Source organism: Suricata suricatta, chromosome 4 (assembly GCF_006229205.1).
Source record: "Suricata suricatta isolate VVHF042 chromosome 4, meerkat_22Aug2017_6uvM2_HiC, whole genome shotgun sequence".
NCBI lineage: Eukaryota > Metazoa > Chordata > Mammalia > Carnivora > Herpestidae > Suricata > Suricata suricatta.
In genome coordinates this window covers 107,646,527-107,664,926 of record NC_043703.1, presented here as the reverse complement: position 1 = coordinate 107,664,926, position 18,400 = coordinate 107,646,527, and the positions used below count along the sequence as shown (strand labels likewise).

General features: G+C 36.9%; 1 protein-coding gene across 1 annotated transcript in view; it reads left to right on the top strand.

Moving 5' to 3' along the window:
• WDPCP (WD repeat containing planar cell polarity effector) overlaps positions 1 to 18,400 on the top strand; it is a 370,463-nt gene that overhangs the window by 334,329 nt on the left and 17,734 nt on the right. The window contains exon 16 of the mRNA XM_029937462.1: positions 6,429 to 6,508. Within this exon, the coding sequence (XP_029793322.1) occupies positions 6,429 to 6,508 (80 nt within the window). The remainder of the gene's footprint in view (positions 1 to 6,428; positions 6,509 to 18,400) is intronic.

Here is an 18,400-nt window from a genome sequence, read left to right as displayed (position 1 = left end):
GTAAATATTCTGCTACTATATATTAAATACTGCATGGTTTGCCCAAGCTAAGATGAAACCACATCATGAATCAATTAGCATTTTGCATTTTCTTTCATTATCTACTCAAAGTCATGCCTACTGCACCTCTAAACATTTCATTAAATCCAATTATACAGCAAACACTCCCAAAATAAACTTAGATTGTATTGTAGTTTCATTCAGTTTGTTCTTAGTATTTAAGAGTCTCTGTGGTTTTCCTCCTTCCCTCTCCTTAACTATTTTTCCCCTTCCCCTCCCTCATGGTCCTCTGTTAAGTTTCTCCTGTTCCACATATGAGTGAAAACATATGGTATCTGTCCTTCTCTGACTTAGCGTAACACCCTCAAGCTCCATTCGCATTGCTACAAATCACCATTACTTTTTTAACATAGAACTGGAAGTCCTAGCCTCAGCAATCAGACAACAAAAGAAATAAAAGGCATCTGAACTGGAAAGGAAGAAGTCAAACTGTCAGTATCTGCCGATGACATGATACTCTATATAGTAAACCCAAGGGACTCCACCAAAAAAAAAAAAAGCTGCAATACATGAGTTCTGTAAAGTCACAGGACACAAAATCAATGTACAAAATCTATTGTATTTCTATATACTATAATGAAGCAGCAGAAAGAGAAATCAAGGAATCAATCCCACTGGCACTTGCACCAAAACCTAGAAGATACCTAGGAATAAATGTAACCAAAGACGTAAAATATCTATACTCTCAAACTATAAAACACTAATGAAAGAAACTGCAGATGACAGAAAGAAATGGAAAAACATTCCACACTCACAAACTGGAAGAACAAATATTGGTAAAATGTCTCTATTACCCAAAGCAATCTATAGTTTTAATGCCATCTCTATCACAATACAAATGCCATTTTTCACAGAACTAGAACAAGCAATCCTAAAATTTGTATGGAACCACAAAAGACCCCGAGTAGCCAAAGCATCCTTGAAAAAGAAAAGCAAAGCTGGAGGCATCACAAATTCCAGGCTTCACATTATATTATAAAGCTGTAGTGATCAAGACAGTAGGACACAGTACTGGCAACAAAAATAGACTGGCACAAAACAGAGCACAATTAGAAACCCCAGAAATGAACTCACCACTATATGGTCAATTAATCTTTAACAAAACAGGAAAGAATATCCAATGGAAAAAAGACAAATTTCAACAAATGGTTTTGGGAAAACTGGACAACAACACGCAAGAGAATAAAACTGGACTGGTTCCTTACACCATACAGAAAAATAATTTCAGAAGAGATGAAACACCTAAATTTGAGACAGGTAACCATTAAAATCCTACAAGAGAACACCTAGGCAATAACCTTTTTGATGCTGATCATAGTAACTTCCTACTAGATATGTCTCCTGAGGCAAGGGGAAAAAAAGCAAAAATAAACTATTGGGACTTCATGAAAATAAAACATTCTGCACAGCAAAGGTAACAATCAGCAAAACTAAAAGGCAACCTATAGAATGGGAAAAGGCATTTGCAAATGATATATCTGATAAAAAAGTTAATATCCAAAATATATTAAAGAACTTACAAACTCAACACCCAAAAAACAATCCAGTTTAAGAAATGGGTAGAAGACATGAACAGACATGTTTCCAAAGAAGACATACAGATGGCTAACTGATGCACAAAAAGATGTTCAACATCACTAATCATCAGAGAAATAGAAGTCAAAATCATCCATACCTGACACCTGTCAGAATGGCTAAAATGAACAACTTGGCAAACAACAGATGTAGGCGAGGATGTGGAGAAGGGGGTCTCTTTCACACTACTGGGAATGCAAACTGGTACATCCATTCTGGAAAACAGTATGGAGGTTCCTCAGAAAGTTAAAAATAGAACTGCCCTATGATCCACCAATTGTACTACTAGGTATTTACCCAAAGGACACAAACATACTAATTCAAAGGGATACATACACTCTGATGTTTACAGCAGCATCATCAATGATAACCAAATTATGGAAAGTGTCCAAATGTCCTTCAACTGATGAAGAAGTTGTAGCATATATATATATATATATATATATATATATATATATATATATATATACACACAACAGACTATTACTCAACTGTAAATGATAATGAAATCTTGCCATTTGCAACCATGTGAATGGAGCTAGAGAGTATTATGCCAAGCAAAACAAGTCAGTCAGAGAAAGACAAGTACCATATGATTTTACTCTTATGTGGATTTAAGCAACAAAACAAATGAACACAGAGGGGGAAAAGAGGCAAACCAAGAAACAAATTCTTAACTAGAGAGAACAAAATGATGGTTACTAAGTGGACAAGGAGATGGATTAAAGAGGTGATGGGTATTAAGGAGGGTACTTGTGATGAGCCTGGGTGTTGTATGTAAGTGATAAATCACTATATTATTTACCTGAAACAAACACTGCACTGTATTTTAACTAGCTGAAATTTAAATAAAACTTGGGGAAAAAATAAATGTTTTGTAGGATTTACATGTGAAGCCATCTGTTCCTGGACTTTGTTTTGAGAGTTTTAGAGTATGGTTTAAATACTGCTTACAGTAACTAAAGAAGATGAAAATAAATGGAGACACATACCATGTTTATGAACTAAAAAACTCAATATGGTACACATATCAGTTGTCTTCTGATTGATCTAAAGACTTAACACATTTTTTTGATGAGAACTTTATTTTTTTTATAATAGTTTATTGTCAAATTGGTTTCCATATAACACCCAGTGCTTCTCCCAACAAGTGCCCCCACCCCATGACCACCACCCCCTTCCACCGTCCCCCTCCTCCTTCAGCCCTCGGTTCATATTCAGCATTCAATAGTCTCTCAGGTTTTGCATCACTCTCTCTCCCCAACTCTCTTTCCCTCTTCCCCTCCCCCTGGTCCTCCATTAGGTTTCTCCTGTTCTCCTGCTAGACCTATGAGTGCAAACATATGGTATCTGTCCTTCTCTGCCTGACTTATTTCGCTTAGCATGACACCCTCCAGGTTCATCCACTTTCCTACAAATGGCCATATGTCATTCTTTCTCATTGCCATGTAGTACTCCATTGTGTATACATACCACATCTTGATCCATTCATCAAGTGATGGACATTTAGGCTTTTTCCATGTTTTGGCTATTGTAGAAAGTGCTGCTATGAACATTGGGGTACATGTGCCCCTATGCATCAGCACTTCTGTATCTCTTGGGTAAATCCCTAGCAGTTCTATTACTGAGTCATAGGGAAGCTCTATTCATAGTTTTTTGAGGAACCTCCATATTGATTTCCAGAGCGGCTGCACCAGTTTACATTCCCACCAACAGTGTAGGAGGGTACCCATTTCTCCACATCCTCGCCAGCATCTACAGTCTCTTGATTTGTTCATTTTAGCCACTCTGACTGGTGAAGACAACACATTTCTAATAGAAATCACAGAAAGATTCTGTGTAGATATAGACAAGCTTATTCTAAAATTTATATAAAAGGACAAAGGAACTAAAAAAGCAAAAACAATTTTGAAGAAGGGAAATAATGTTGGAAAAATCATGCATGATCTTAAGACTTTTTCTAAATCAAGAGCTAGCAAGCATTTTCTGTAAAGGGCCATTTAGTAAATGTTTTAGGTTTTGCAAATCATACAGTCCCTGTGACAGCTATGTAAGTTGCTGTTATAATAAAACAGCAGCCATTTGATAATATGGAAATAAATGGGTGTGGGTGTGTTCCAGTAAAACCTTATTTACAAAAATGGGCATCACTTTAATTTCTTCCCATGGACTATGATTTGCCCTTCCCTTCTCTAAATCTATACTAATTAAGAAACTGTGGTATTAGCAACAGAACAGATAACAGAGATTAATAACCCTGTATAGAGAATCCAGAAATAAGCCTATGCAAATATGTCCCATTGATTTCTGACAAATGTACAAATGCCATCCAGTGAAGAAAGAGTATTCTTCAATACTTAGAACAACTGGGCACCTTATGTATAAAAGCAATGAGCCCCAAACTAAACCTCACAGAGTATTCAAACTTAACACTAAAGGTATCATACATCAAAATATAAAATGTAAAACTATAAAACACTCCAAAGAAAACATTTAAGTAAATCTTCATGATCTGGTATTAGTCTAAGAATCCTCAGGACTGACACTAAAAGTACGATCCATAAAAAAACAAATTTGACAAGCTGGACTTCATCAACTTTTGCTCTTCAAAGGATACTGTTAAGAGCATGAAATGACAAGCTGTGCACTAGGAGAAAATATTTGCAAGCCCCATAATAGATGAAGGATTTGTGTCCAGAATATATAAAGAACTCTCACAACTCAACAATAAGAAAACATTAACAACAAGAAAACTCAATTAAAACAGGCAAAAGACTTGACTCAAAGACTCTAATAAGGAGATACATGAATGACAAATAAGCATTTGAGGAAATATTCAACATCAGCAGCCATGAGGAAAATACAAAATTAAAACCATGAAAGCCACCCCTGCATACCTATTAAAATACCTATAAAAAAAAAAAAAGGGTGCCTGGGAGGCTGAGTCAATTAAGCATCCAACTTCAGCTCATGCCACCATCTCAAGGATCCTGAGTTTGAGCCCCGCATCAGGCTTTGTGCTGACAGCTCTGCTTCAGGTTCTGTCTCCCTCTCTCTGCCCACCCCTGACTCTCAACAACCCCCCCAACCCTCGGCTCAGTCTCCCTCTCTCAAAAATAAACATTGAAAAAAAATTTAATCTAGAATAAAAAGACACTTATAATACTAACCACTAGTTAGGATGCATAGCAACTGTACCTTTCATACCTTGCTGGTGAGATTACAAAAATGGTACAGCTATCCTGGGAGAAAATTTAGCCGTTTCCTAAAAAGTTAAACATATATTTACAATATGAGCCAGCTACCATATTCTTACATATTTACACTAGAAATATGAAGCCTTTTATCACACAAAACCCTGTATATGAATGGTCATTTTATTCATAGTTGCCAAAACCTAGGAAAACAAATATTCCTTAAAAAGTGAGTAAAAAACTGGAATACCTATTTGGTGAAATACTGCTCAGCAATAAAAAGTAAATTATTGATACATGTAACATCTTTGATGAGTATCAAGAACATTATCCTGAGTGACAGAGCCAGTCACAAATTTTTACCTAGATTACAACTACATGATATTCTTGAAGTCAAGCTATAATTATGAAGGAGCAAAATTAGTGGTTCCTAGGCTTACTAAGGGAGAGTATGACTGTTAAGTATGAGGGACTTTTTTTTGGCGTGCTGAAACTATTTTGTATTCTAATTGTGATAGCAGTAACACAAATCTATATATCTGTTAAATTCATAGAATCTAGATCTTATTTTTTTTTAAGATTTTTATTTTTAGGTCCTCTCTATATCCAACGTGGGGCTCAAATTCATGACCCTGAGACCAAGAGTCCCATGCTCTGGGGTGCCTGGGTGGCTCAGTCAGTTAAGCTCTGACTCTTGATCTTGGCTCAGGTCATGATCTCATGGTCTGAGACTGCCTGCCCTGCATTTGGGCTCTGTGCTGTGTGGAGCTTGCTTGGGGTTCTCTCTCTCTCTCTCTCTCTCCCCTGCCCCCTCCAAATAAATAAATAAACTTTAAAAATAGAAAAAAAATGTGTCACACGCTTTCCTGACTGAGCCAGCCGAGTGCCCCTAAAATCTACATCTTTATTTTTGTCTTGTCTGTTTTTGTTTATTTTGAGAGAGAGAGACAGAGTGTGAGAGGTCAGAGAGAGACAATGAGACACAGAATCTGAAGCAGACTCCAGGCTCTGAGCTATCAGCACAGAGCCCCAGGCAGGGCTCAAACTCACAAACCCTGAGATTCTGACCTAAGCTCAAGTCAGATGCTTAACCAACTGAGCCATCAGCCAATCTACATCATTAAAAGTCCATATTAATGTATAATAATTTATATGCAAAATGTAACAAAAACTGTATGAGAGCTATATAAGATTTTATAATATAGTATTATCCTAGCTTTATTTAAAAAGATGCTTAAGTACAGAAGCTAATTATCCAGGTGAGAACTCTGAAGATCTGAATTATGTTTTTTTTCCTTTGTTTTTGAATTTTTCTATAGTAATAGATTACTTTTAAAATTAGGAAAAAAGAATTTATTTAATAGGAAATTTTTTTACCATTCATTCTAATCTTGTAATACCCCAGTAGAGTGTCATATTTTGTTTCTACTTCCTTTGAAAATCGTATATGTAAAATATTTTATTTGTATCTTAAATTTGAATTTAATTGCTCTTCAAAATGTCCTCTAAGTTACTTATTGATGGGAAAATGGAAAAAAATCTGACATATTAACCCTATAATTTTCTTTTTAATCCTTTTTCCAATAAAAAAAACAACAGACAAGTACTTGACAGAAGAAATGAACTTGAAAAAGACACCTGTGCTGAATCTTTGAGGACTAAGACCTGTAATGAAGAAGGTAATGGTATCCAAGTTACTCAAAGTACTTAAAGCATAACAGAATAACAGTATTATAGCTGGCAAGAGCTTTTAGTAAATGAATAAAGCTAAGAAATCCCTGAGCATGTCTAGTTGGTGTGTTGTAAGACAGTTCTTGGCAAATATAATGTAAAATATGAATTCAGCTGATTATAACAAAGGCTTAATTATAATGATTATACAAATACATTTGGGGATCTTCTTAAAATACTGATTCTCACTGAATAGGTCTTGAGTGAAGCCCATGATTCTGAATTTCTAAGAACCTCCCAGTGATGTGTATACTGCTGGTATAGAGGTTACACTTTGATAAGCCAGGTTCTGAAGATCACTGAGAAAAATGGCTTCCTTTTTACCTAATTTAGTAAGAAAAAAAATGTACGCAGTAGGTTAGACTGTATGTGGCAGCATGAAGAGGTAGCAGAGCAATCCCTTCTGGCCCGGATATTCAGCTGAGCAGACGGCCTTCAAGGATGAGAATTTCAACATGGAGAAGAAATCGTATGAGAATTTATAAAGAAAATACAAATAACACATAGATGACTATGTGTGAAGAGACAAAAGTAATTAATATTTGAATGTTCTCACTGTGTTCCCTTTTCACTATCCCCTAAAGATGAATCTTAACTTGGCCTATTTATTTTCTTACCTTTCTCTCTCACAAATGGATCATCGCTGTTTAACTAAGTCTTTGAGATTTTGAAATGCCAAATTTGGGACAAAAAAGGAAACAGAGAAGGACAAGAGAGACATGCGAAATTAAGAGACTATATGGAGGGGTTTTTTTTGGGTTTTTTTGTTTGTTTCTGCATAGCCCAGAGAATGAAGTGCGTGAGAGCAACTTCAGCATCTGAGGGACGTGGACAGGAAAGAAAAAGAACTTTTAAGAACTACTGTATAGTACCAGGCATATAGCCCTTTCTTTACTGTTGTTGTTTTAAAAACTGTGGTCTACCAAGGATATATCACAAGGCCTATGTATGGTCCCAGCACCAACCCAGAATACTATTACTTCAACTCTTTTGTTGTCCTCATTTATAAAATCAAATTTGAACCGAACGATTCTCATTAAAGATGAACAGTTGAATAAGCAATTTAGAGCAATGATTTTGGCATTAGTAGTTTAAAGATACATTATTCTATGTAGGAGAAAAATGGCATTTTCCAATTTTGTTTCCTTTGAATTTAAAGAAGAATGTGGAGTTTACAGTATTCAACATGGCTAGTGGCTAGTTGATGGTTACTAACTAGCAAGTCGGCAGAATAGGGCTCCAGCCCTCATTCCACCACATACCCCATAAACACCTATTTGGCAACTATCTACAAACCAAAGTACCATGGTGGGGGCTTCAGAATCTGGGAATAAAGTTGCAAGAGCACAGTGGAGCCCAAGACAGAGGACTCTGAGAAAGTATACCCCTCCCCAGGACCTGACCACAGACCCAGGAGGAGCTCTAGCACCCTGTTTACATGGCTCTGGCCCTACTCATCGTTTGTCATGCTACCAGCCTTGCCCACTAATGGGCCTGGCAGGAAGGTCATGTGACTGTGACCCCAGTAACAGGCCCACTGACTGTAGACCCAAATGCAGACCTAGCAGCAACCCCATATCCAGCTTCAACTGCTCAAGTGTGATCCCAGAGGCAGTCTGGTCCACCCAGGGACCTGGGAGGACACATGCCAATCTGTGTCCCAAGTAACAGGCCTGCCAACTGTGGACTCATAAGTAGCCTGACCACTTGGGTAAGCACCACAAGCTATGCCTGCTGATGCCCCCAGTAATAAATCAGCCGACCAGTAACCTAACGATGGACCTGGAAGCAGCCCCATGACCTGGTCCTGTTTCTGCTCCACTGCGATCCTGGAGGCAGGCTTGTCTATCTGGGGACCCGCAGGTGTAGGTCTTTCCCTGCCAAAAACACTCTGTAAAGAATGAAGAGGTTCCTGCTCCTTTAGTTGCACAGACACCAGTACAAGGCTATAGAGTCACAAAGAATCAGGCAAACACAGTACCACGAAAGGAAACAAAAAGTTCCAGTCACCAGTCCCAAAGAAATGGACATCCACAAACTGCTTGACAAAGAATTCCCCCCACCAAAAAATCACCTACAGAAAGTTCAATGAAAACAAACAAACAAACATAAATAATAAAGGGCCCAATGAGAGGCATCTGGGTGGCTCAGTCGCTTAAGTGTCCAACTCTTGACTTCAGCTCAGGTCATGATCTCACAGTTCATGAGATCAAGCCCTGCATCGGGCTCTGCACTGACAGTGTGGAGTATGCACGCTTGGATTCTCTCTTCTCCTCCTCTCTCTCTCTCTGCTCCAACCCCACTCACTCCCTCTCAAAATAAGTAAAAACTGAAAAAAAAAAAAGTTCAATGAGTTAAAAGAGAACACAGATAACTAAAGGAACTTAGGAAAACAACACATGAACTCAAAAAAAAAAAAAAAAACATTAAAACCACCTAGAAATCCAGAGCTGTAGAATGATAAAACTAAAAATTCCAGTAACTTCAACAGCAGAATCAATTAAGCAGAAAAAACAATCAACAAACCCAAAGACAAGTCATTTGAAATTCTAAATTTAGAAAAAAAAAAAAAAGAAAAGAGTGAGGGGTACCGAGGTGGCTCAGTTAAGCATCTAACTTCTGCTCAGGTCATGATCTCATGGTTCATGAGTTCAAGCCCCACATCAGGCTCTCTGTTGTTGGCATGAAGCCCACTTCAGAAGCTCTGTGCCACACCCTCCCCAACACAACTTTAAAAAAAAGTGCAAAAGTGAAGAAACCCTATGGGACTTAATATGATATCCCAAAAAAACAATACGTATAATACAGGTGTCCCAGAAGAACAGAAAGGGCGGGGGGGTGGGGGAGGACCAAAACTTAAAACAATGGTTGTAACATCTCAAATCTAGGCAGAAAAATGAACATCCAAATTTGTGAAGCCCAAAAGTTCCCAAAAGGTTCAACTAAATTGTCTAAAGTTAAAAAACAGAATTTTCACAGCAGCAAGAGAAAATGACTTGCCACACACAAGGGACCATATAAGGATCAGCACCTAAGACTATCAGTGGACTTCTCAGCAGAAACTGTGAAGTAAAACGACAGTGGGATGAAGGGTATGTGGGTGTCTCAGTTGGTTAAGTGTCCAGCTTCAGCTCAGGTCATGATCTCACGGCTTGTGATTTGGCTCCGCATTAGGCCCTGTGCTGACAGCTCAGAGTCTGTAGCCTGCCTCAGATTCTCTGTTTTCCTCTCTCTCTGCCCCTCTCCTGCTCACACTCTTTTTCTCACTCTCAAAACTAAATACACATTAAAAAAAGTTTTTTTTTTAAAGGGTGGGATGATATATTCAAGGCACTGGAAGAAAAAAAAATACAAACAAAGAATACTTTACCTGGCAAAACTGTATTTTAAGAATAAACAAGAGAGTCTCCCAAACAAAACCTGAAAGGTATATTACACTAGATGTGCTTATAATAAATACTAAAAGTAGTTTAGGTTGAAACCAAAAAAAAGGTAAAAATAACATGAAAGTATAAGAACTGTCACTGTTAAAGCAATTTCTGTAATAGTGGCACTTTTAACACTAGTATACAAAATTAAGACCAACATACTAAGAATAACTATAACCACTAAAATGGAACACAACATAGGAAGAATTAAAATCCAGGATCAACTCCAAGTTTATGTGAGAGAATAAGTGTACACATCCTGTACATAACTAAAAGTAAGTTGTTATTAGTTTAAAACAGACTGCCTTAACTAGAAAATGTTTGATGTGACTCCAGTCACATTTGGAAACTAAGAAAACCAAAGGTACAATAGATACATCAAAGATAAAGAGAAAAGAGTCAAAGCATATGTGCTGCTGTGCTGCAAATAATCATCAAATAAAAGCAAGCTGAAGAAACAAAATCACTACAAAACAGACAGAAAACAGTTAATGAAATGGTAATAGTCTTTTCCTGTCACAGTAATTACCTTACAAGTAAATGGATTCAACTCTTCACTCAAAAGATAGTGTGGCTGAATGGATTAAAAATAAAAGACTCAACTAACTCTATGCTGTCTACAAGAGACTCACTTTTAATTTAAAGACACACAAATAGTCTTAAAGTGCAGGGTGGTGAAAGCTATTCCATGCAAATGGTGACCCAAAGAGGAGTCATTATGGTAGACAAGAGAGACTTTACCTGAGAAAGGATCATGAGCCAAAGACATTACATAACAATAAAAGGATCCATTTATCAGGATGACTTAATTATAAATAAACATGCACCCAACATCAACTATGAACCTATCGATATATATTAATACATAAAGCAAACATTTATAGATATGAAGATAGAAGTAGACAGCAATAAAATAGTATACTTCAGTATCTACCTCTTTATAATGTAAAGATCATCCACACACAAATGCAATAACAAAATAGCAGAACTGAAAGACACTACAGACCAAAGGGAAACTGAACACATATAGAACATTTCACTCAAAAACAGAATACCCCTTCTTTTAAGTGTGCACGAAACATTCTCAAGGATAGATCACATACTAGTTCAGAAAACAACTCTTAAATTTAAAAAGACTGGATCATTTCAAGTATCTTTTCTTATCACAATAGAATGAAATTAGAAATTAATAATATTTTTGTGTAAGGTTTAAGAAAGTGATCCAGTTTCATTCTTCCCCATGTCACCATCCAATTTTCCCAACAACATTTGTTGAAGAGACTATCTTTTTTCCATTGGATACTCTTTCCTGCTTTGTTGAAGATAAATTGACTATATAGCTGTGGGTCCATTTCTGGATTTTCTGTTCTGTTCCATTGTTTCCACCTGTTTTTGTACCAGTACCATACTGTCTTGATCATTTCAGCTTTGTAATATAGCTTGAAATCCAGAATCACAATGCCTCCAGTTTTTTTTTTTCCTTTTCAAGAACTGCTTTGGCTATTTGGGGTCTTTGTGGTTCCATACAAATTTTAGGATTGTTTTTGTTTTTTGTTTTTTTTACAGTTTATTGTCAAGCTGGTTTCCATATAACACCCAGTGCTCTTCCCCACAAGTGCCCTCCTCCATGTAGGCTTATTTGCTCTAACTATGAAGAATGTTGGTGGTACTTTGATAGGGATTGGATTAAATGTGTAGATTACATTGGGTAGTGCAGACATTTTAACAATATTTGTTCTTCCAATCCATGATCAAGACTTGCTTTTCCATTTCTTTTTGTCCTCTTCAATTTCTTTCATAAGTCTTATACAGTTTTCAGAGTACAGACCTTTCATCTCTTTAGTAAGGTTTATTCCTAGGTATCTTACTGTTTTTGGTGCAGTCGTTAATGGAATTGATTCCTTAATTTCTCTTTCTGTTGCTTCATTACTGGTGACAGAAATGCAACAGATTTCTACATGTTGATTTTATATCCTGTGACTTTGGTGAATTTGTGTGCTAGCAAATTTTTGGTGAAGTCTTTGATTTCCTACATAGTATCCTGTCATCTGCAAATAGTCAAAATTTGACTTCTTCATTGCCAATTTGTATTCCCTTTATTTCTTTTTGTTCCTTGCTTGCTGAGGCTAAAACTTCCAGGACTATGTTAAATAGTAATGGTGAGGGTGGACATCCTTGTCTTATTCCTAACTATAGGGGAAAGGCTTGTGCTTAGCATAATACATTCTAGGTCTCTTCTGGTTTTCCCTGTTGAGGATGGTATCAGCTGTGGGTCTTTTATATATGGCCTTTATGATGTTGAGGTATGTTCCTTCTATCCCTACTATGCTGACAGTTTTTATTAAAAATGGATTCTGGAGGCACCTGTGTGGCTCAGTCAGTTAAGGTTCTGACTTTAGCTTAGGTCATGATCTCATGGTTCATGAGTTCAAGCCCCACATCAGGCTCTATGCTGAGAGCTCAGAGCCTGGAACCTGCTTCAGACTCCATGTCTCTTCTTCCCTCTGCCCCTCCCCCACTCACACACTCTCTCAAAAATAAACATTTTAAAATATTAAAAAAAGAATAGATGCTGTATTTTGTCAAATGCTTTTTCTGCATCTATTGACCGGATCATATGGTTCTTATCCTTTCTTTTATTAACGTGGTGTATCACATTGATTGATTTGCAACCAACCCTGCAGCCCAGGAATAAATCCCACTTGATCATCATAATTCCTTTTTTTCCTTCATTTTAACATTATTTATTTTTGAGAGTGAAAGAGAAAGAGCATGAGCAGGGGAGGGGTAGAGAAAGAGGAAGACGCAGAATCTGAGGCAGGTTCCAGGCTCTGAGCTGTCAGCATAGAGCCCAATGCAGGGCTTGAACTCACAAACCGTGAGATCATCACCTGAGCCTAAGTCAGATGCTTAACTGACTAAGCCACCCAGGTGCCCCAATTGTGACAATTCTTTTAATGTATTGTTGAATTTAATTTGCTAGTATCTTTTTGAGAATTTCTGCCATCCAGGTTCATCAGGGACAATGGCCTATAATTCTCACTTTTAGTGGAGTCTTAGTCTGGTTTTGGAAACAAAGTAATGCTGGCTTCATAGGCTGAATTTAGCAGATTTCCTTATATTTTTTGGAACAGTTTGAGAAAAATTATTACAAACCCTTCTTTCAATAGCTGATAGAATTCCCCTGGCAAGCTATCTGGCCCAGGACTCTTGTTTGTTTGGAGATTTTTGATTATTGATTCTTATACCATACAAAAAATAAATTCAAACTAGATGAAAGACCTAAATGACAGGAAACCATCAAAATCCTAGTGGAGAAAAGCAGCAGCAACCTCTTTGACCTCAGCTACAGCAACTTCTTACTAGACATGCCTCTTGAGGCAAGGGGGAAAATAGCAAACATGAACTACTGGGACCTCACCAAGATAAAAAGCTTCTAGACAGTGAAGGAAACAGTCAACAAAACTAAAAAGCCAATGAGATGGGAGAAGATATTTGCAAATGGCACCTCAGATAAAGGGTTAATATCCAAAATCTATAAAGACTTTATCAAACTCAACACCCAACACCCAAAAACCAAATAATCCAGTGAAGAAATAGGCAAAAGACATGAACACACTTCCAAAGAAGACATCCAGGTGGCTAATAGACATATGAAAAGATACCTAAAATCACTCATCATGAGGGAAATCAAAATCAAAAACAGAATGAGATATCACCTCACACTTGTCAGAATGGTGAAAATTAACAGCAGAAGAACCACAGGTGTTGGCCAGGATGGGGAGAATGGGGAACCCTCTTGCACCACTGGTGGAAAGGCAAATTGGTGCAGCCACTCTGGAGAATAGTATAGAATTTCCTCAAAAACCTAAAAACAGAACTAACCTGCAATCCAGTAGTTACACTATTATGTAATTACTCAAAGGATTAAAAAATACAGATTTGAAGGGACACATGCACCCCAATGTTTACAGCAGCACTATCAACAATAGCCAAACAATGGAAAGAGCCCAAATGTCCACTGACTGATGAATGGATAAAGATGTTTTGTGTATATCAGTTTGTACATTCAGTGCAATCTTTATAAAAATCCCAGTGGCATTTTAAAAAATGGTGTTTTTTTTTTTCTTCTGAGAGAGAGAGACAGAGGGCAAATGGGAAAGAGAGAGAGAGAGAGAGACACAGAATCTGATGCAGGCTGCAGGCTCTGAGCTCCTAGGACAGACCCCCATGTAGGGCTCCAACTCATAAACTATGATTTCATGACCTGAGCTGAAATTGGATGCTTAACTGACTGAGCCAACCAGGTGTCCCCTCCAGTGGTATTACAGAAATAGAAGACAATCCTAAAATGGATTTGGAACTATAGACAACCCTGAATAGCTGAAACTATTTTGATCAAGGAGAATAAAGCTGGAGGTGTCATATTGCCCAATTCAAACATATTACAAAGTTATAATAATCTAAACAGTATGGTATGGGCATAAAAATACAAACTAATGAAACAAAACAGCCAGAGCTAAGACCATGCATATAAGGATCAACTGATCTTCAACAGGGTGCCATGAATACACATACATATAGGAAAAGATAGTTTCCTCCATAAATGTTGGGGGGAAAATTAGAAATTTACATGTAAATATATGAAACTGGACCTTATCTCAGTCCATATTTGAAAAATCAACTCCAAATGGATTAAAGACCCAAACTCAAAAGCTGAAACAATAAAATCTTAGAAGAAAATCTAGGGGAAAAGCTACCACACACTGGACTAAGCAATGATTTATTGGATAGGACACCAAAAGCACAGGAAACAAAAGCAAAAATAGACAAATGAGATTAAATCAAACTAAAAAGGGAAAGGAAGAAATGGGAAACTGTTGGTTAAAGAGTACAAAATTTCATGTATACAAAACAAGTTCTAGAGATCTACTGTATAATACAGGACCTATAATGAATAACACCATATATTAAAATTTTCTGAGACAGTAGGTCTTATGGTAAGTGCTCTTACCACTATGGAAAAAAGGGAAAAAAACAAAGGGGGTAAAAGAGGAAATTTCCCAAAGTTATGGAAAGTTTATGGCAATCAGTGTAATGATAATGTCACGGTGAATGCATTTAAACATCTATGGCTTTTTATATCACTATGGTTAATGTAGTTTCCTTAATGGTATTTAAGAAACGTAACTGAAGGGGCGCCTGGGTGGTTCAGTCTGTGAAACACCTGACTTTGGCTCAGGCCGTGACCTCATGGTTCATGGGTTTGAGCCTGGCATCAGCCTCTGTGCTAACAGCTTGGAGCCCGGAGCCTGCTTTGAATTCTGTGTCTCTCCCTCTCTCTGCCCCTCCCCTGCTTGAACTCTGTCTCTCTCTCAAAAGTAAACTTAGAAAAATGTTTAAAAGAAACGTAATTGAAGAACTTGAGTTATTTTGGAACAAGCGTTATTTGGTTGTGTGACTCTGTCATTTTGACAGTGACGGTCATCATACTTGACCAGCAGATCACAGCTTTACATGTTTTCTAAACCTAACGATGCTAAGGTAAAAAGGAGTAGTGGAAGATAAAGATTGAAACCTAGGTTATGGGCCAGATTGTGGATGGGCTTTGTGTAAGACTAAAGAGTTTACATTTATTTCAGTAAGGATTTATATGGCGTTTAAAGTTGTCAAGCATGAGAGGGACATAATCAAAAGCATAGCATAACAATATTAATCCGACAGCTTCATTCCAACTTGGCTGAAATGAGAAATGACAAGAGGAAAAACTAGACAGCAAGCTTATTATAATAATTTGGTAGTAGACCTGTGTGAAAATTCTGATAGTAAGAACAAAAGAATTTTAGAGAGACTACAAAAAAAGTTTAATATGACTTGTTAATATTCTTTTACCTGGCATTCAACAAATATTTAGTGAGTGCCTACTGTTTACCAGTTCATAGACAAAAATTACAGAAGGCCTTGAGGCATTCTCCAAACTGACATCTAAGTGACCTTACACCATATAGACCTTGTATAATCTGTCCATATCATCTCTATCCAACCTTATTTACTACTACAGCACATTTTAATTGTATCTTCATCAACTAAAACAATATGTATTGACACCTTATACTCAATGCTTCAAAATTACTCACTTTGAAAATGATTAGTAATTTTCTACTGACAAATTCTCATTATCTTCTTCCAGATCTCTTCCACATAACTGCTGGTAGCATTCTATATTATTGACTGTTCCTTCCTTGAAATACTTTTATCTTTATCCCCCTGTTCTCTAGCTCATCAAATCCTCTTTTGTCCTATTAAGAATGTAGTCGTTTCTTTTCTTTTTTTTTTTTTTTTGAGTACATTGGGAGAAGCATTATTGAAATTATGATACAATAAACAGGGGTACATCTACGTTTATAAATTAGTGGGGTTTTTTTTTTATCCCAGTAGTGGAATTACTGGGTCATATGGTAGTTCTGTTTTTAATTTTTTAAAGATTTTTTTTAAGTTTATTTATTCTGAGACAGAGAGAATGTAAACGGGAAGAGCAGGTTGGGGGCGGGGGGTGGAGAGAGAGAATCCCAAGGAGCTCTGCAGGACCAACACAGAGCCCTACTTGGGGCTTGAACTCACAGAACTGTGAGATCATGACCTGAGCTTAAGTCAACAGACACTCAGCTGACTGAGCCACCCAGGTGCCCCTCTGTTTTTAATTTTTTGAGGAAACTCCATACTGTTTTCCACAATGGCTGTACTAGTTTGCATTTCCACCAACAGTGCACGAGGGTTCCTTTTTATCCACATCCTTGCCAACACTTGTTCTTATATTTTTTTTATTCTAGCCATCTGACAGGTGTGAGGGGCTATCTTATTGTGGTTTGGATTTGGATTTCCCTGATGATGAGTGACGCTGATCATCTTTTCATGTGTCTGTCGACCATCTGGATACCTTTTTTGGGGAACTATCTGCTCATGTCTTTGCCCATTTTTTAAATTGGATAGTGTTTTTGTTTTTGTTTTTTTGGTGTTGAGTTGTACCGGTTCGTTGCAGACTTGGATACTAACCCTTTTTCAGATACGTCATTTGCAAATACCTTCTCCCATTCAGTAGGTTGTCCTTTACTGTTTTGTTGGTTTCTTTGCCGTGCAGAAGCTTTTTATTTTGAAGTCACTGAAATAGTTTATTTCTTATTTTGTTTCCCTGGTCTCAGGACACATTTCTAGGAAAATTTTGCTATGGCCATTGTTGGAGAAATTATAACTGTGCTCTCTTCTAGGATTTTTATGGTTTCATGTCTCACATTTAGGTTCTTAATCATTTTGGGTTTATTTTTGTGTATGGTGTAAAAAAGTGGTTAATTCCATTGTTTTCAGATTGCTGTCCAGTTTTCCCAATACCATTTGCTGAAGAGTCTTTTTCTCATTGTATACCATGCCTCCTTTGTTGAAGATTAATTGACCATATAATTGTGGGCTTATTTCTGGGTTTTCCATTCTATTCCATTGATCTATGTGTCTGTTTTTGTGCTAGTACCATACTGGCTTGATCACTACAGCTTTGTAGTATAATGTGAGGTCTAGAATTGTGATGCCTCTAGTTTTGCTTTTCTTTTACAAGATTGCTTTGGCTATTCAGGGTCTTCTGTAGTTCCATACAAATTTTAGGATTCTGTGTTCTAGAACATTTTGTGAAAATGCTGCTGGTATTTTGATTGGGATTGTATTAAATCTGTAGATTGCTTTGGGTGTTTTAACAATATTTGTAGTTAAGACAAGAAGCAAATCTTAAAAGCATCAAGAAGAAAATTTGTTAAGTGAAAGTGAAATTCCATAAGAAAATCAAAATTTTTGAGTGGAAACTTGGCAGGCCAGAAGGGAATAAGATTAATATATTCATACGGATAGGGAATAAAACTGCTAACAAGACTCTAGCAAAGCTCTCCTTAAGATTTGGGGCCCGAGGTGAGGTGGGGAAGGAGTTTTCCAGACAGGCAAAAGCTTAAGGAGTTTATTATCCCTAGACCCAACGTATAAGAAATGTTAACGGGACTTCCTTAAATTTAAAACATAGGCACTGATTAACAACAGGAAAACATATGAAAGTATAAATCTCAGTGGTCAAGGTAAATACATAGCAAAAATCAGAAATAAACTTACATTGTAAAAGTGGTTAGTTAATTACTTATAAATCTAGTATGGAGGTTAAAAGACACAAGTAGTAAAAATACCTGTAACTATAATAATTTGTAAGTTATATTGAAAACTAAAAGATTTAAACTATGACATCAAAACAAAATGTGGAAGAGGGAGAAAAGAAGTCAGGTTTAGAGTGCATCTGAACTTAAGCTATCAACTTATGATAGACCGTTTTTATTTATTTCTATATGATATGAATACATATATATATACATATATATAGTTTTA